At 45.7% G+C, this 19,508-nt stretch overlaps 1 protein-coding gene across 3 annotated transcripts in view; it reads left to right on the forward strand.

Moving 5' to 3' along the window:
- The window catches only part of KCTD15 (potassium channel tetramerization domain containing 15), a 44,392-nt gene that overhangs the window by 16,610 nt on the left and 8,274 nt on the right, over window positions 1-19,508 (forward strand). For 2 of the 3 annotated variants that reach the window (XM_074882206.1, XM_074882205.1), the window contains exon 3: window positions 11,392-11,536. In XM_074882206.1, coding sequence (XP_074738307.1) covers window positions 11,392-11,536 — 145 coding nt within the window. Of the gene's footprint in view, window positions 1-11,018; window positions 11,049-11,391; window positions 11,537-19,508 lie in introns of those variants that run through there. The other variant, XM_074882207.1, reaches the window with a different exon arrangement.

A 19,508-nucleotide genomic window follows, 5' to 3' on the forward strand; every position in this document is an offset into this window, starting at 1 on the left:
GACAAATCTGGCTAGTGGAACTCCATGGGAACCAGTAGATGACAATAGAGAAACTGGGTCCTCTGCTTGTGCTGGGGTTGTCTGGGAGGGAGGGAATGATGGCTGAATTTGGGCCAGTAGTGCTTAACACTGCTGTTGAATGAGGAAAAAAATTCAATGGCCACTTTTTAATCTTACAGAGGAGGGGGAAAAAAATCACACATGGATTTGTAACCAGTTCCAAACATATTTCCTCTTCTGTTCACATCCAGTTGTATTCTGTTTGCAGACGCGAGGGTTAAAGCGGGGGCCTGCTTCTGCTTTCAATTAAATCAAAGGATGTTTTGGCCTTGACTACACTGGGACCAGAATCAAACCCATGACCATAGTATTGTATTTAAGAATGAATCTCTCGCAGTCATATAAAAAAGCCAGGTTGAGCTTTCAGTATCTCATCAGAATCCAACAGTTAATGGTTTTCTTATTATTTTAAAGTTTTTGCCAAGCTTAATTCTGTAGGGCAAGTGTCCTGTCTGCAGCAGGTGTATTGCTGTCTCCTTCCTGGGTGCAGGTTCCCTCTCTGTAGGCCCTAGACAGGCTCTCTCTTTTTTTGGGAATGTGGCCATGGAGCCGGGCTCTTCCCAGAGGACATGTCAGCGGGTCGCTTCCTCTCTGTCCCTGCTCTCCGGCTGCTGTAACAAAAAACCTACTGGAAATTCCTCTTTGCTTCTGCCTTTTATCTGCCAATGACTTGGGCTCACCAGCAAAAAACTGTTACACAACTCCTCCTACTTGGTGTGGATATATGGGCTTTGGTGGCTGTTTTCCCTTCAAAATACCTTTCTAACAAATCATTCTTGACACGTTCAATTTCTTCAAGTGAACAGCCAGGAAAAATATGTTGAGTACTTAATCGAATGTAAGAATAAACAGGAACATCATTCATTCATCATTTTAAGTGTGATAACAAAAATATGGATAAAGAGAACTTGGATGCAACTTCCCAATCACATACATGCTTGTAGAGAATTATAACCAGTTACTGTCTGCCTGTAACTCCCTGCAGTGTCTTTGTGCCAGAGTGAGTGGTGGTGTGAGCTGCACTGGAGGTGTACAGTACTGTAATTGTAGCATGTTACATTCTGGGACTGGGCAAAATTGGTGTAGTTTACTCACTGGAGGACAGAAGGATGAGCTGCAGGAAGAGCAAATAGAGGAAGATGTAAGATAAGCCATTTTTTTTCTGTATTATAATTCTCAGCAACAGAAGAGCTTTACCAGTTTAGCAAATCAGCATACCAACCAAATGCCCAAGCAGCACGGGCAGTTTCTTTTAAGCAGAAAGGTAATTTATCACTACCTAGAGAGACTGGTATCATTCCTGTTCACAGCAGTGGAGAGTGTCCTGGCACAGCAGAGGCTGGCATGGGTTGCCTGGTGTTCTGCTCATCCCAGGCAGTGCAGAGTTGTGGAGTCCTGGGCAGCCCATGTCTGGGAACTTTCTCCTGTGGATCTGGAAATAAATAAAAGAATTGTAGGAAAAAGCTGCTTAGCTTTTGTATGTCTGGGATCATAAGTAAAGGGCTGTGGCTCAAGCAGATTAAAAATTCTATCTGTTTACACGAGCAGCAGGTACCAAGGTGAATGTGTTAGCTGTCACCATTTACACTTGATGAAAGGTTGTGCAGCCTTTGGGTATCCATCGCTCTTTCTCCTGCTGTGTACTGAAACATACTGGTTTCACAGCACCCACACATGCAAAGGATGCGGAGGGCCAGACTCACACCCTGAAAGGTAAATGAGTTACATCTGAAATTTTCCCTGTCTTCACGGAGTCCCAGTGGGAGTTTCACTCTTCACTTCAATGAGCGAGGATTTAGCCCATTTATATTAAAATATAACTAGTATCTGCATGTTTTCCAACCTCCCAGCATGCCCAGTTGTACAAGGGTGATGGTAATTGAGGTAATGTCCAGATCTAGTCAGATTTGAAAATCTTAGTAAAAATACTGAGTTAGCTTCCACTGGAAGTTACAGCAAGTAGGTGAGCAGCGAGAGAGCTGGCATTTGGTGCAGCCCTGTTCTCATCAAGGCCCTCATAGCACCATGATTTAGGGGGAAGGGACGGTTAAAGCAATAGCAAGAAAAGGCTTGTATAGGCAGGAATGTTTTATTTGAATTGTGCATCTTCTCATGTATTAACAACTTAATTCTGTTGAGTGCCCGCAACTCCCACAGAGTTTGAACTGAAATGCAGTTCTTGCAGGATTGAGACCTTTGGGAAACTAGGGAACACTTTGGGAAACTAAGGTGCGAGTTTAGGAGTTTGTTTTAAATTAAAGAATTTTTATTCCTGCATTGATTTTCATGGCCAAAATCTAGTGTAAATTCTCTGTTGAGGAAACATGAAAGGCCGAGAACCCTCGCAGGGCTCAAATCAGAGCAGCAGCAACAGTGGCATAATAAAAGCAAGATACTTTTGCAATACAAATTTGTATTAATATTTTTAATCTTCACCAACTATTTTGATAAAAGTTCAGTTAGAATGAAGTAAAAAAACACAAAAAGAGCAAAAGTAAGCTGACCTTTATACTGGAAAAAATGATAGCACTGGAAATCCAGCTAACGTGCTTCTTTAACTTCAAATGTAAGTCCACAATTTAAAATAAAGAGAGGACTTCCCAAATAGATCAGTATTACTTACAGTGTAGGTAATAACTTCTGTGCAGCTGCCTGGACTTTGGCATATTTCGCTGAAAGGATAATTCAGCTTCTACCGTTATCAAGTTCTGTGTTTTGAGGGTTCATCTTATATTGGGGTATTATTTGGTTACTTTTATTAGAAATATGCAAGTCAGCCAGACTCTGGCCTTCTCACTCTCCCCAGGTAGTTAGTGCTTGTTAGGAACAGGGGTGGCAGAACTGGCCTATCTTGAACTACAGTAACTGCAACCTCTCCGTTTGCGTTGGGCTGCCCTGCATCTGCACACCCACCGTGGTCAAGGCCTCTGTTCTGCTCATGATTACTCCAGAGCAGCTCAGCCAGACCAGATGAATGCAAACGGTATGGTAAAGCATCAATAACGCGAGGCTGTTTGTCACTGTCCCTGTTACAAAGGATGAACAAGCCATGTCAGTGGCACGTAGGGAACTTTTAATGGAGAAATGCAAATTGTACCTGTATTTGAAAGTTACATTTTTTTCTTGTTAAGCACAGCAAATGCATTTCGTGACTGACAACTTAAATAAATTGGTGGGATGCTGATGTGTGTAGCGAATGAGTGCCGTTCTGTCTGTATGTGTCTACTTATCCTGCCTATAAATGTGGTTATATGCCGAATGCTGTGAAAGGATTCGTAATACAGCAATTAACATACTAGAAGCTGTTTGTTTAGTGAAGTCTTTTTATAGCTGTTAAAATAACACACTGAAATATACAAATGCTACTTTAATAAGGCAAAAGCATTAGCCTGACGGAGGGCTAGATTCTGCCACCGTTACTCATGGCTAAGCAGTGCTTTGCTCCTTAGCCGTTGACTCCCCATGAGATGGGTGGCAGAAGCAAGGCCCTGGGGAACAAACCTGCTGCTGATAAATTTGGGAGGAGTGGCCAGTGCTGATGGGCCTAATCCCAGTATCCCAATGAGGTGAAGGTCTTAGGGTTAATACCCTTGTAAACCTGGTGGGAGTGAAAAGCCTGGAAAAGAAAGCTCATGGGAGCCTCAATTGGCTTAGTCACTTGACTGCTTGTTGTAATTGTTTGACCACTCCTCCTCCTTCCTCAAGACCTGATGGCATACTTGGCTGCAGGGATGCAGGACCAGGGTGGCTCTTGACTATCAAGAGAATTTTTTAATGCATGAGAAGACACTGGCTTCTCTACCTGGGATTAGTGTTTCCAATTTCTTGTCTGAACTGCTAATTTATGTATAGGCAATACTGTCTCTACAAATTAAAAAGTAAGTGTCATATCACAATCTGAAAATGCATATATATTTCCATGAAATTATATATCAAAGTCACCTGACAGAGTGTCTTTTAAGTGTGAAGATAGGCTGTTACCAACAGACAGAAAAGAAAGCTGTAGGATCTCTTATCCTTACCATGAATGCTCTGTGGTATTTCGAAATAATGGGTAATTTCCACTTCAGTAGATTTTTTTACCTGTTGCTTCAGTGGACTTTAATTGATAGTAACAGAGAACTAAAAACATAATTGTCCATGCCTTTGTTTTAACTACAAAATCCATTACATATCTAATTCTGCTTTTTAGTGATGGTATAAAAAGAAGAAAAAAAAGTCCTCCCAGAATTCCCTAAGAATGATTCTGCATGGTAGATGATAATGTTCTTTATGGATTACTGACTTAAAAATACATGTTGATACTATATAGACTAGCTCTGATCTACTGCAAAAATAGATATTCTATCCTGGACAGCAAAATATGAAGTACTAAATCTAGGTAATAGATCCTGCAGTTCCTTCGGATGCTTAATAGTTAATGAGTGTAATATCCTTCAGAAGCACTGCAAAGTGAGCATATGGCTCAAAAAACTTCTGTGGCATTCCAGGACCAGTGTTGGAAGGCAGAACCAGGAGGTTATTGGAATTGGAGGTGGATAAACCTGTTACCTTGTGAGTTACCTCCTCCATCCCTCTGCTGACATCGGACCATATTACTTGATGCTCTTTCCTTGTTAAAAACTGAGAGGTGTTTTGGGGTTACAGGCTTTAGTATCTCCATTTGGTTTTTTCACAGATCAGTTTTGTACTTGAAAATCTGTGGTGGCTCACTTGTGCCATCAGGCTTGAAGTGTCCAGGGCGGAGTGATGCCCGTATGAGGCCAGGCAGTGCCTGCAGAACGCCGGTGTCTGAGGCTGCCCTGCTGAAACGCAGGTGCTCACATTGGTCTTGTGGAGCTGGTGGTCGGAGTGGCTTGAGCATGTGTGGAGCAGTGACCTGCCTAACACTGCAGGCCTGATGCTGCACTCGGTTTGGGACTGGAAGCTGGTACCTGATCAGAGCTTATGCCAGAAACCCCCTTCAGGGCACCTCTTGGTGTCTTCACGCACATGAACTGGTCCCAAAGCACATGTGGCTGCTTGGATTTTGTAGCTTGCAGAGCAGCAGTTTATACCCCCAATTTAAGACTCAGACTCTCCCCCACACAAGCTTTTTCCCATCACTGTACAAATAAAAGATTTAAAAGATGCTTAAAACAAAATTCTCCCCAGCTGAAACACCCTCGGAGCCAAGTGTATGCCTGAAGCAATCTGAGGTGGTCAAGATGTTATCTTTGATTAAAATGGAAACTGCGGCAGAGCCGAAAGGGCGAAGCCCGCACGGAGTTTCTGCAGTGTTCCGCAGCCAGGTCGTGTGTGCACAGACCTGCGCTGTAGACGGTGCCTCTCCTTAGCGCTATTTTCCCATAATTGGAGAAGGGCTTAAAATCACTGGTCAGGTAGCAGGGCGTGAAGGTACGGTACAACCATACAATAGAGCTTTGTTTATGGACTTTCACACTAATTATAGCTGAAGTTTTAAATTGAGGCAGATCAGAAAACCTACTGCAGCCAGATGCAACCTTTAGCCACGTTCCTCGCTGTACAGGGCGTGAGGGAGCATGTGTCCTGGCAGAGACAATGTTTTAACATCTCTCTCTCATAACTACCGTCAGGCCAGAAGGCAGAAGACACCCGCTTGCTGCTCAGCTGGGTTATCCCTGTCCTCTGGCCAGCCCTGCCTGCTTTTCGGACGGGTTGGGTGTTTTAACATACCTCCCTGGGGAAAGCAGCTGCAGGTGTTTTCTCCATTACAGTCTGCTTTGCTCGGAACTTGTGCACAAGCCCAGTCAGTTTTACAGTAAAAATAATGGAAATATGAAAAAGACTACTGTAAAGATTGGCAGCACTGTCCATGCCCACCCCAGACCATGCTGCTGCGGCTGGGATGTAGCAGTGCCAGCAGAGAGCTGGCTCCTGGCATGCTGGTGTGGGGTGAGGCACAGCCGCTCAGGCAGCTTTCCGCTTCTTCCCCAGCAGTTACTTTCTTGTGATGGGACAAGTAACAGACATAGCTTCACAGGCAGCAGTGCCAGACACGGTGTAAGGCACTCCAGTCTCTCAAGCACCTCTGCTCCAATTCACAGCATTTTTTCTCTTCCAACCAGATAACAGTATCTATCTTACCCACCTTGAGCAAATACTGAAGAGATAAGCAGCGCTGTTTGTGCTCGGCAGCAATGACTGGACTCCGCTTGTACACCTGGGACACTTTGCTAATGTGTCCCGCAGTGCAGTTTCAGGTCATGTTTGGTGTCCCGGCTCTGAACAACCTCTTCCTCCTTTCTGTGGCATTTCTCACAACTGCCTCCTCCTCCTCCAGCTCCACAGCAAGGCCCAGCAGCCCAGTACAACTGACAGCCACTGTGTAAAACACAGGGAGAGCTGCAGAGCTGGTGTTTGCTTCACTGTGCATTCGTGCTGAGTGGAGCAGGAGGGTGCAGGGAGGAGTGGCAGGTACCAGTGAAGCAGCGAACAGATCTGCACACCTGCAGGATCCACAGACAGGCACTTCTCACTTCTTCCCCTCTCCTGCCATAAAATTAGGAATGAGACACATTTTAATGACAGTTTGCTGAAATGTGCACTCCCTGCTGATTTGACATTGGGCAGAAAAAGTGTCTACAGAATCAATTTTTAATAAATGTAAACAACTAAATTATGAATGACAAAAATATCACTGAACAGTTAAATATTAATCACATAATTACTTAAATTAATACTTCTAGTGCAATGTTGTGATAGAGAGTTACACGGTGTTGCTGTGCTGGCTGGGCAGGCATGCAGGGCAGGAGGGGACGGGACCGCAGGGCCCCTGGTGGTGGGGCTCGGGAGCGGAGGGCTTGCCACAGCCTCAGCTGCTGGTTGTCCTGCAGGTCCCACAGTACTGGGTGCTCCTCTTAAAGACTCTGGAACCAGGTTAATTAAGAAAGAACTTCCATTTTCTGTTCAAAAAGAGAGCTGTCAAGAAAATGGCTAAACTGGCCTGAAATCAGAAAGCCACCCCCCTCACCCCAAAAACTTTCCGATCCCAAACTGCTGTTAAACCCCCTGACAGCGGTGTGTGATGCGCTGTGGCTGTGCTCGGTGATTATCTCAGGAAGACCAAGACCGCTCCAGAGGGAGCTGGGGGTGCAGAAAGCCCTGGCTGCTTCTAAGATGAGTTGGGTGAGTTTATGAAAGAGATGGTGTGCTGCGAGCTCTGCTGTGGGGGCCAGAGTCACTGCCCTGCGGGCCCTCTCTATGCTCTCATCTCGACAGGCGCTGCAGGGAGCTTGCGTGGTGGAAAATTGGTCACCAGCATTACAGGGGGTGTGGGTAGCAGCAGCTGTCTGTAGGTACTTGCACGCAGCACGCGGCTTCCTCCCCTGCCCAAGAAACTAAGAAAAGAATTTACTGGCACTCTTGTCCTTGTGGGTTGGCTGGCTATGTTGTTTGTTTTTAATCTAATAAAAGGGGATCTTAATATCATAGTAAAATCGGTACAAAGCTAGAAACTCGCCCCTTGGCGTTTTGGCGAAACATTATTGAAAATGTAAAAGCCTTTAGCAGAAACAACAGAAGCACAAAGAAATTGTAGAAATAGGATCAACAGGTTGTGTTCTGTATGTTGGGAGGAGCGGGGATGAGCACCCAGCCGGGGCTCGAGGTGCTGGCAAGACCCACTAAGCTGGAGGCTGGATGCCAGCCCCGCTGTGGCTCTGCTCCACAGGGACATGATGCAGCGGTGGCCAGGAGCAGGGGCCCTGTGAGTGTTGGGGTGGGCAGCACTGGGGAGCGGTGGCCGGGTGGTAGGGAAGAGCAGGTTGCCAGGAGGGCAGGAGCAACTGAGGAGGAGGAGCAGACGGCTGGGAAGAGCCGTGCACTGGGAAAATGGTGGGAGCATAGTGGGACCTGGTCAGGGAGGTGGAGGCAACGGAAAGGTGAGCTTGCCATCCTTAGGCTTGCAGCTACTTGGATTGATCCTGGCTCGGTCTGTTCCCTGACTGGAAATTAAACCTTGGACAGAAATTTTAAGAGTGTTTTTAAATTAGAAAGTGAAGCATCTCTTGCAAAAGGTGGGAATGCTGAAGAAGTGTTCATTGCTCAGACTCACCCATCGCTGTAGGATCCAAGTGCAGCTCTTTTTGCCTCGTCTCTATTTTCCTGTGCCTTTCACCTCTTCACAAACATCACTGGAAATACCATTCCCACGTGCCGTAAGCAAGTGCCTCCTGAAAACACCATTACACAATTTGTCCACCAGTACAGTACTGGGCACCATGACCACTCACAAAACCAAACCTTTTCAGGGTGACTACTGCCCAATCTGAGAGCTGCAGCCACTTCCCGCGACTTTAATTCACATCAAATGGCGGGGCACTGAAGGGAGCAGCTTCCTGAGGCCACCAGCCAGACTGGTACCTAATTTCTGATTGAACATCAACACGTTTGCACAGTGCAAAACCATTCCCATCCCCTTGCCCTCGCTGACTTGCTGGCTCTCTGACAGCCTGCACACAATTTGCTTCCATGGTTCTGCATGTGGCATTTTGTTCTGTCCACCCAAGACCCATCCACTGAGCACATGGGGTCCCGGAGGGGGTTATGGAGCTGCCCCCGGTCACTGTGCTCTTTTCCATGGCTTCACATGTGATGAGTGACCCTGTCAGGTGAACTTTCCTTTCGAAGCTGCCATTCGAGTTCACTTTGTGCTCTCACAGCATTGCATTTTCTGATGGACTTTCTACAGGTATGGTTTATACTGGCAAGAAGGGAGAAGCAGGAGCACTTTTCACACGCAGTGTTACAACATGCTGCAGTGAAGTTGGTTCTTGGAACATAGCAGCCCCCTAAAACGTCAAATAAATCCTTAGACTATTCATCACACTGTTTTTGGGGTGGCAGTTAAGTCTTTCAACACTCTGCAAGTTTCTTTCCCCAGCAGTAATTTCACTGGTGAAGAAATACAGCTCAGGGCACACTCCACAAAGGCCTCAAAATTCATGTTTTGTTTTCATTACCAAAAAAATGCTTCACTACATTAAAGAGCGGCCCATTAAAATTTTGTACCCTGTCTTCCCTGCGCTCTGTCGTTGTTGGCAAACCTTCCCCCATACGCGTGACGGAGCTGAACAGCAGCCGTCGCCTTGCTTTTGCAGACTTCACAGAGAAAGGACAGCGAAGGGGAGGAGGTTTAAGCCACAGCCCAGCTTGTTAAGGTGTAAGATCTCAAAACTTTCAATAGCCACGCAAATTTACTCAATAAATGTGCAGTACTGAACCTTAAGTTGCTCTATCAGTGTTTCCTCTGTTTTCAGTCTAACCCAGCACAGCACACTGGCTCATGTGCATGTTTAAGGAAATAAATTAACTGTCTGGTTCCTGGAATAAAATTTAACACTGTACAAAGCAATATATTTAACTGTCTCAGGCAAAAAGCCCTAAAATAACAATGAGAAAGAAAATAATGAATTACTGGATGCTTACCGAACCTTGGGATTATATAAATTAGATGTTGCAGCATGAACTGGATGGTGTTCTCTGATACCGTTGAAAAGATAGAGGTTGAAGAAAAACAGTAAACATATTATAATTAGGGTTTAGGGGAGCATTTGGTTGTTCTCATAAGTAACTCAGACTAGCTGAATGCTGACACGGACATGAGAGCAGGCAGTAAAACCTGGAGCCTGCTTAAGAGGGCAGAAAGGTTTTTAGCTGAATTCAGTGGGGACTTGCTAAGTCCAGTTTTATTTAATATCTCCACAGTTAATTTAGAAATAAACGGCACGTTAATTAAATTTGCAGCTAAATTAGTAAGTTAGAAGATCAGATCGAGGTGCAGCTGTGGAGAGCAAATCTCACCGTGTTGCATGAACCCACAACCCGAAGCAAGCGGCGCAGGGCGCAGCTGGAGGCACCGGCAGGGGAGCAAACCTGCCCCGTCCCATTGCCGGGTGGGCGTGCGCCTTCCCCAGCCGGGCCGCAGTCTCTCATGTCTGCTCCCCTCGCTGCCGGGCCAGAAAGCTTGGGGTGGGGTGGTGATGCTGGAAGGAGGGAGGCAGGGAGGCTGCCACTGCTGCATTCGCCAGCAGTGCTGGCCACTGCCTTTGGCAGGGTTTGGTGGGCTTGTTATCCACAGCAGGGGAAAGCCCTGCCCTGGTCTCAGCAAGAGACACGGGGGGATTGCGTGGCCGAGTCAAAGGGACGACTCAACAGTGAAATCCAGCAGGCTGCGGGATAGTCGCTCTGGGAAATGGAGTCCTCCTCACTGGCAGGGTTATTTAAGACTTGACTTTGAAACACGAGACATTCTGCAGTTGGGAACAATGCTGCACTGTCAGAGAGATGGACTCAATTACTTAATAGGTCGTTGCTGTCTGTCTCCTGCGATTTTCCTTTCAAGAACATATATTCAGCTGGGTTATTTCTCATGGGAAGACAAAGCGTTCTGAGAGAAGCCAGGCGTTTGGAGGGGAGAGGCGGGAGGAACAGCAGCCAGGCAGATGCCCAGTTTGCTTTCTGCAGAACATGCTCCTCAGGATGCGGAGAAAGCTGGAGTGATGTAGTTGATGTGGTATTTTAGTCCTGTAACCAGCTAATCCCCCAGTCTTGTAGGTCTCGCATCCTTTTCTTTGCTCACAAAAGATTTGCCACATTGTTTGCTTCTGCCAGACTCTGATCCCCAGGACTACTGGTGGCGGGGCTGTGGTCCCCCAGGCAGCGCTGCAGGTGCTGCGCACGCCATTGGTTGCTGGTTTGCCAAAACATTCAGCGTTGGATGGCCACTTATCCAGCACTGACAGTTCTGTACAGCTTATCTTGGTGTATGGGCAGCCTCTTCTCTAGCACAGAAAGGCTTTGATAGTGTTTGGTCAAAATGACAGACAAGTTGGAGGAAAAGGTCATGGCCAGGAACCCATCTCCGAGTAACCATTCGGTTCTCTGTTAGCAGGACATGGTGGACAGGGATGTATAACGGAGCCGGTGACGCATGTTCTCACCAAAATTACTCTGCCAGCCATGGGGTGAGCGTTTCATAGGCATTTTCCTTGTTGGGGTCATGGGCCTAATTCGCAGCCCTGATTTGGGGCAGCGCAAGCTTAGCGCCAGGGCAGCTGCGGGGCTCTCGCTGCTGGTGTGTGCGCCTGTGTCTGCATGTGCACACACGCTTCGTGTGTGTGAGCGTGTGGGTGCACACACGTGTCTAAGGCATCTGTCTTTGTGCACTTGTTTTTCACCAAATTAAGATACTGCGTTACCTTATGCACATTGAATTGATGCAACTAAATTGGCTGGATGTTCTTAAGCCCTGAGGGTGTAATGAGATTTTGTCTCTTTTGCCCATTTCTTTTTCTTTTCTTTTTTCAGAATAAGTCGTCTGTTTAATGGCACAGAGCCTATTGTCTTGGACAGTTTAAAACAACATTATTTCATTGATCGAGATGGTGAAATTTTCAGATATATATTAAGCTTCCTAAGGACATCTAAGCTACTGCTCCCAGATGACTTTAAGGTAAGGAAAGCTATAGTCTGCAATCTGTTTTTTCCTCCCATTCTGTCATTTGTTTTGGCGCAGGTTGGTTTGTGTGCTTGACCTAAACACACTTAACTAAATGTTGCTGTTTATTGTTAGGATTTTTAGTACTTGTGTATTACACCAGGGATGCTATTATTTAATAAATGGACCAATGGTTGTCATGGATACCATAAAAAGTTAAATGATGAAGCTTATGGCTAAATCAGTTTTTCTAAACTAATTGTATTTTCTCACATTTTTAGCTTATTTATCAGGGTATAACAACAATTAAGAAGCAACATCAGCAACTAGCACTTACCAGGGTTTAATGTTCAGAATCTGAAAGAAATGCTTTAAATTTGGTACTTAGAGGCCTTAAATTGTATAAATCTTTTTCTTGTTGGTATAAAAAAGAAACACCCTTAAACAAGCCCATGAGGATTTTTGTTAGATATAACCGATGCAGATACTTTGATTTCAAGAAGTAATCTTTTACACAGTTTATGAATGTCAAAATATTCTTGGGAGGTGGAATTTACTGAGGGCTTTTTAAGGAGCAATACATGTTTTCTATGAAATAATGGTGCTGGTTGTTGCTTTGCAAATCCTGATTGTTTAAATGCTCTCCTCCTAGCCTTGTTTATTTGGCTTTGCGCTTACGAAACTTGCAACATTGTCATCCTTATGTATGAAAATTAGAAGACAAAAGTGTCCCAACTGTAGATGACAAGAGTCAACAAAAGCACTAACTCCAGGATGAAATGATGAATAAATTGGGATGGCAACAGGGATCTGCTCAGTTAGAGGACGTGGAGTGTTACTGGAGAGGAAAGTTCCCGTGCCATGCAGTGAGATTTCACTCTGCATGTTGGACTAGGTAGGCAAGATAATTTGGCCAGTTACGACTGAGTCAGTCCAGATTTGTGGTTGCTGTGGTGGCTTTAGCTTTGCAGTACAGCTGATCCTCATGCTGCAAACCGCTCCTCAGCCATTCTTGCCTAAGTTACGAGTATAATTGTATTTGACGCCAGCATGGGAGTGTTTACAGTTAATGTTGAGCAGACGTGCTGTGCGATGGGAGCACACATCTAGTCCCAAGGCAGGGAGATGTTTTGGCATTCACGGGGGGGGCGTTTGGAGCTCCAGCCCAGAAGGGCTGTCCTGAGCACTGGTCTTTTTGGGGAGTGGTGGGCAGGTCGGGGAGGGTGGCCTGTGTGTTGGTGTGCCGTGAAGCAGGGTGAGAGCCAGAACACTGAGGGGTGGATGCAAGAAAAGCTCTTTACAGAGAAATCGGAGAAAACACGCAGGTAGGAGTGAAGCTAAACACCAGACCAGTCCTGTGGATTGTAAGATGGATCAAGTAGAGGGGGGTGGGTGGAGAAGCGATACAGGTGAAACACCAGTGAGATGCTTTAGCAGCCGTGTTCTGGACAATCTAGTGCGACAAGAAGGCATGAGAAGAGAGGGTAGAAGAGAGGAGGTTCGAGCTGATCATGGCCTCAACCGGCATCCAGGTTTCAGAGGTGCTGTGAAACAAAACCAGCAGGATTCAGTAAGAGCCTGGAGGTGAGAGTGCCGGTGGATGCCAAGGACTTGTCTGCACAGCGAGCCGCTGGCAGGGCTGGGAGAGACTTGGGAGAGCCGGCGCTGTGCCCAGGCTCAGTCCGTTGTTCCAGACCATCTCTTTGCATAGGGTTAACTGTATTTTATTTAGTTCCTCCCTGGGAGAGCTTTAGAGCAAACCCCAGGCTAATGAGGGCTCAAGAACAAAGCAAAGTATTGCTAGGTAGGGAGTAACTAAATAAAAATGCATAGAAGAATGCGCTGCAAAGCTATATTAAAACTGCATTGTAAACGGATTTGACTTCACAGAAATCGTGTAATTTTACCAGCATGATTAAAGTGACAGAAGACAATAATCAAAGGCAGCAAATGGAATCACTCGGTGTTTCTAAATGCAAAACTCTATTTAAGGTATAAAACCTGACAGGTTTTCCAGTGAGACTTGCATTAAATGTTCTTTATGTCAAACAAAGCATTATCAAGTGTTTTGAATATTTATTAGTTTTTACCCCTTAATTTAATCAAGCAGTTTATTAGCCTCAAGGTTTAGCCAAGTTGCTTTTCAACTTGAATTGCTGCTCAGATGGTTATTTTGGAAAGTTTGGAATGCTAGTACCGCACCAGCGTTATTGTGTTTGCTATTTAAGTGTTGTTTTCAGACTAAGTTAACACTGAAATGCAGAGAAAGTGGGGTATGTGTTCCTAGGCTAGTGATTCTTTATTATCAAGTCTGACTGGTGTGTTTACAGTGAATATTAATTACACTTCCAACTACTAATAAGCCAAAACTTAAAAGTGTTTAATAACTGACAGGTCTCCCCACTGAAAGCAACACTCTAATAGTTCATATCATTTTCCTGGTTTGGGGGATTTTAAGCCGCATGAAGTATGCTGAGAAATTACTGAGTTGTTTGGCTCAGTTCTCCTTTGCAGCCAGCCCATGCTGAGCGAGGCGATGGCGAGCAGCCCGGAGCTGCTTACAGCTCCCTCTTCCTACACCGATTCAGAGTCCCGCACATGGGACTGTGACACCTTGAGCAACAAATGTCCGCGAGCAGAGTGTGGAGCCAGCACCCCTCAGTCTGCTATGCTGCTGGGTTATGGGGTGTCTGGGCCAGGAGCTGCCCCTCCTCTGCAGCCCAAATATTCTCTGCCTTGATCTCCACACACCACCAGAGGTGTTTCCCCAGGACATTTATGAGCAGCATCTGTCTGTCCCTTTCACTGCCAATACATAACTTCATGCAAAACCAGGACCCATCGTACCTAGTTATTTGAGACTCACTCTCTGCTTAGAGATTGTCAAACACAGACATAAGCAATGTCTATATTATTACTCCATCTTAAGGAGGGGAAGAGCACAAATGCATAGGACATCTGAATTTTGTATGGATTACAGGCGTCACCTGTAGCACCAGACAAGGCCACCACGCTAATTTATTAATATCGTTTTAAAATTAGTGTGCTTGCATCTAACTTTAAGTGCTCTCAAACTGACCTTAGTAAATGGCACAGTTGTCATCATAGAAGTGAGCAACTTTCTCTCGTAGCCAGGAGTCAGATCTTCACAGCACTAAAATATAAAAGAAACATTGAGTCAGGATGACAGTTTGTTGTTTCATGTAACAAAGAATAACAAGTGAAAAATGGGCAGAAAGAACTATTTCAGCCTGTTCAGGAGTCAACGTTAGGTACAAAAATAAAGGACCTCTTTAGTACTGAGAGAACAGCATCAGGTTCATGGGAGGCATGATTTTATGGTTTCTGTTGGCTGTCTCTGCCTGTAGTTAGCAGATCTCTACTGACCCACTGGCACTGATGTCAAAACAGCAGCACAACTGGCCTTGCAGTCACACTTCCCGTCTCCTCCCCAGGAAGATGTCACCCTTGTCAGAGGTGACTGCAGAATTTAGCCAACATGAAATCCACCAGAAAAAAAAGGCTTTTCTACCGAATCACGAGGAGAAAATTATATTGTGAAAGGCAAAAAGCTGCATCTTTGAAAGATCTGTTTATCTTTCCCATGAGATCTAAATGTCCAGAAGTTGTGGATGGAGAAAGGCGGTGTGCATCCCACCTGGCTATCTGCTCCCTTTTCCATGCGACCTGACAGAACTTCCCCACTAGTTCCTACAAAAGCTACAAGAAGTTGAAGGCTCATGGTAGCTCATGAAGGCTTTTTGTGGTACTTTACAGCAAAATCAGAGGCTGGACTGTCCATCTCCCCTTTCAGTCTAGCAAGGAGCATCCTGCTTGTGAGCAGGGACTTTGGCTGGTGGGAATTACCTTCGGAGTAAAGCAATTTTCCTTGGCTAAACACAGTCAGCTCCATTAGCTACAATACACAGTGCTTGGCTCTGGGCTGTGCTGCCACAAGGTACACTGCTGTTAAGAAGTTGGGAAGGTAGGGAAGCAATCCCTAGAAGAAATGGGAGATGCTTCATTAGTCCTGCAGGACAAGGAACTCCTGGATACCGTACAAAATCTGCTGCGGGATGCTGCCTGCTGCTCAGCAACACTGCACTGATGCTGGGGCTGGAGCCCCCATGAGAGAGAGGGTGCAGTATCTGTATGCATTTGTCAGTGTACGCCTGGGACAGAAGCTGTAGCAGGCTTCTCTGAGGCTGAGTTTCAATGAAACTGTGTGCACTTTGCCACTGCGCTAGGCAGTTAACACCCTGTAGCTACTCCTGTGCCTGTTTCAGTGAAATGTGCCTCTTCTGGATAGGTCTAAGAAGATTCGTGTTTGCATCTGCCTTTGGTAACTTATCAAAGCGAGCAGCATGGAAATGTTTTCTTGCAGCTCCTGTGGCACCTCCCTGGTGAGGTCCCTTGTGGGTTGAATTCTTCTGCTTCATATTTCATGTTAGACTTCTACAAATCATCAGGGTAGGATTTTATATCTACAGTGCAAGAGTGGAAATAGCTCTGTCAGTATTACCTGGGCATCCTGAGCATCCTGTGTAGACAATCCAGAGCTGAGCGTTGCTTCCAGTCTGGTCACAGATGCAGAGTACTCTGAATGGTGTCTAGAACCTGAACGAGAAGATTTTACTTGGTAGTGTGTTGAGTCCATTACCCTGCCCAAGCACAGGCTTTGGAGAACTGGACCGCCACTCTGTGAGCCATTCATTCTTTGTTACCGGTTTTGCAAAAATCCTCTTCCCTCCCTAAATACCTTGTCAAATTCCTTAGCGGTGCCCAAGTCACTCAGTGCAGAATCACCAGATGTCTTGTTACAGGAGCCGGAGCGGGTCAGGGCGGTGGGGCAGGCTGTGCTGGTGGTGGCTGCTCAGGGGCAGCTTGTGGTACATGGCATGGGGGGGTCACAGAAGGAAGGTGTCCCTTCCCAGCGCTGGCACTAGTGGACAGCAGTGGATTTTCTCTTACCTAGCAGAAGACGCTTTTTTATCCCTTCTGCTTGTTACAGTGCAACAAATTCTCTTTATTGCCACTGCCTGGTAATAGGTGCCCAGACTCCCTAACACCAGACGTGCATGTTGCCTCTTCACACCAGCACGCCTCAGATTCCCAGCTTCTGTTACAAACCCCTTCTTCCAGGTGCAGAACCCTTTCCAGCATATTTGTGCTCAGTCCTAAGTGTGGAATGGACACAGAGATGAGAGACCTGTTTTAGAAAGTAACCAAACACCTTGACTTAACCCTGGCAGCTATGACACCTCATCCCACAGAGCACGTGATGCTCCAGCACAGCCCTGATTTCCACACAGCCATCTGAAGCGTGGCTGTATTGTTCTGGGAACAGTAATAGAAGAGCTGTTTCATTTGAAAACTGGTTGTCTTATCACAAAATGGTATAGGAATATAAAATGTATCTTGTTTATATTAGGAAAAAAGATGGCTAGCAGAAGTCACTAAAGAGCTGCATTTGATACGGTGGGCTAATAGGTGGCTGTGGGGGAGGCAGAGGTGATGTGATCCTGGTTTTGTTTGCTTTATGGCATTACTATTTTGGCCTGGGGGTGCTGGACCATTGAACTCCTGAGATTCAGGACACTGTCAGCCTTGTCCAAAGCCTGGTGAAGTCAGTCAAAAAGACTCTCATGAATGTAATGGGCTTTGCATCCAGCCTCAGGAGCACTGTACCTCTCTCTACTTTCAGAAATGAAGCATTGGGTTTTATATTCCTGTACCACCTCTTCTAGGTTTTACTGTTGAGTTTTCTTAGCACATACTCATTTGATTGACCTTGCAAATAATATGTTATTTTATAGCGACCATGAAAAAAGATATTCTAAAACTAGTTTTTCAGGACCTACTGAAAACAGGAGACTTTTCCTTCCCTTCAGTAAGCACTGGATGCTCCTGTTCACTCTATAGCATTGCATTTTTCCTCAGCATTGCATGTTTTTCTTTGCTCAAGAAAGAGATACATGGGACCAGCAGATGCCCAGTGAACATTTGATAGGCCCCTGCACACACCTCTATAATGAACGCAGTTAGGTGGTGGACTCTGGTGCTCCAGTGTCCTGCATGAAGAAGATTTCAGAACATTTGGGGCAGGGGTTGATTTTTTAATTTAGGCCACTAATCCCTGTAGGTTTAAAGGAATCCCATGTTCAGTAACCAGGGGCTTCAACCGGTGGACAGAGAAAAGTAGGAATGGTTCATTAGAGTGCTGATTTTGGGGAGGGGGGAAAAAACCTTCCGTCAGGGGAGGAGGCTTTGGGGCTGATGTCTTACCTGAGACCAGGTAATGCAGCCAGTCTCCACGCCTCTTCGTCTGGCCTGTTCCCAACTCCAGTTGTTTGCAGCATGCTTTCTATATGATTTCTTCTTTAATCTTCCTGTTGTTTTTCGTCTTCCAGCTACTTTCCATGAATGTGTTTGTTGCCCTCATTTCTTCCCACTTGCTCTTATCCCTCTTTCCTCTCTGTGCCTTCTCCAGTCCTTTCTTCTCCCTTAGTGGTGTGTGTATTGTCCAGCCTTAACAGACATCAAAGAGATGTAAAGGATCAGATGTCCCTTCTGTAATGTGATAACCTTGCCAGTGTCACTATGAATATTCATACATCTCCAGGCTGTAGGCAGCCCTGGGGTGAAGGAGCACCTCTCCACTACCGGCGGTGGGTCTGTGGTGCCAAATTTGAGCACGGCTAACTACTTTGGTTCAGTAATATCCTGCAGCAGCAGATTTTACAGGTTAATTCCAAGCTGCTGTGAAGAGTTGCACCTTTTTGTGCTGCATGTTCATTGGCCTTTGATTCCCCCTCTTCCCTGAGTCCTGGAGCAGTAGTGCTGCTGTTATTTTTCATGTAATTTTGGTGCCCATTTCTTGATTACTTCTTGTCATGCCCTTCTTTCCAGTACAAAAGATTCCAGTCATTTCACTCTTGTGATTTTTCATTTCATTTCATTGCAGTGGTAGAGAACTGGCCTTTATGTCCAGGTGTTGACTTACAGCATACTCCACAAAAGTCACATAGTGTACCCGTGGTGCAGCATTTCCATCTGTAAACAGATGTAAGAGCCAGGAAAGCAAATGGCAGGTCTTTGCAGAGAGGAGCTGGTGTTGTGCTCTTACTGCTCCTCTTCCCTTCAGGAGGCTGAAGGAGGCGGTGGGGCCAGTGGAAGCGAACTGCCCGCTGGGTGCTTCCCCCTCTCTTGGTCTGGTGGGCACTGCTGCCTCCTTGGGTCTGGGGGGCTGCTAACACCCCTTACCTCAACATACTCTCATGTGTTTAAGCTGAGGTGGAAAGATCTGTCAGAAATCTGATGAAAAATTTTTAATGAGGATGTGCAGAAGACATCTCAATCAATGAACTGGGAAGTGGATCAGATTGGGAATTTGAATTGCCCAAAGCCCAAGTGAGCTGATGGACAAATGGCTGGGAAGAACTGTTTCTTTTAAGTTGTTGGAGTGCACAGCTGAGCTTCCAGCCAGCAGGATGGTCAGGTCACTACCTCCGTATAATTTACCAGGCTCCAAAGTGTGCTTTAAATACATGAATAATCATGAAATGCAGGGAGCAGCTGAGCTGCTGTAGCTGAATTTCAGACTCAGCAAAGACAGGTGAGAAGTGAAGCTGAACTGACATCTCTGTCTTGTAACACGTGTGCGAGAGGTGGAAGCGAAGCCCAAGATCTTCTGGTGTAACATCAGGAGTGAATATCTGAGGCCAAGAGTGAAGATTAGGGCTCAGGACATCTTCTCTTACATCAGCAGGCTTTGCTTATTGCAACCAGTTATTTTGATTTCTTAATCCAAAAGTAAAGCCTTCTGGCATTGAGCTTGTGGGATAATAAATGAAAGAATAATTCAGTGCAATGGGAACTTCACGGTCAGCTCAGATGGATTCAACACTAACACAGTGTGGCTTTCTGTGTAGGTGTAAGACGAAGACAAAGTATGTGGATACCTGTTGCCTTTGCACTCTTGCTGACA

The sequence above is a fragment of the Strix uralensis genome, chromosome 12 (genome assembly GCF_047716275.1).
Source record: "Strix uralensis isolate ZFMK-TIS-50842 chromosome 12, bStrUra1, whole genome shotgun sequence".
In the NCBI taxonomy this organism is placed as follows: Eukaryota; Metazoa; Chordata; class Aves; order Strigiformes; family Strigidae; genus Strix; species Strix uralensis.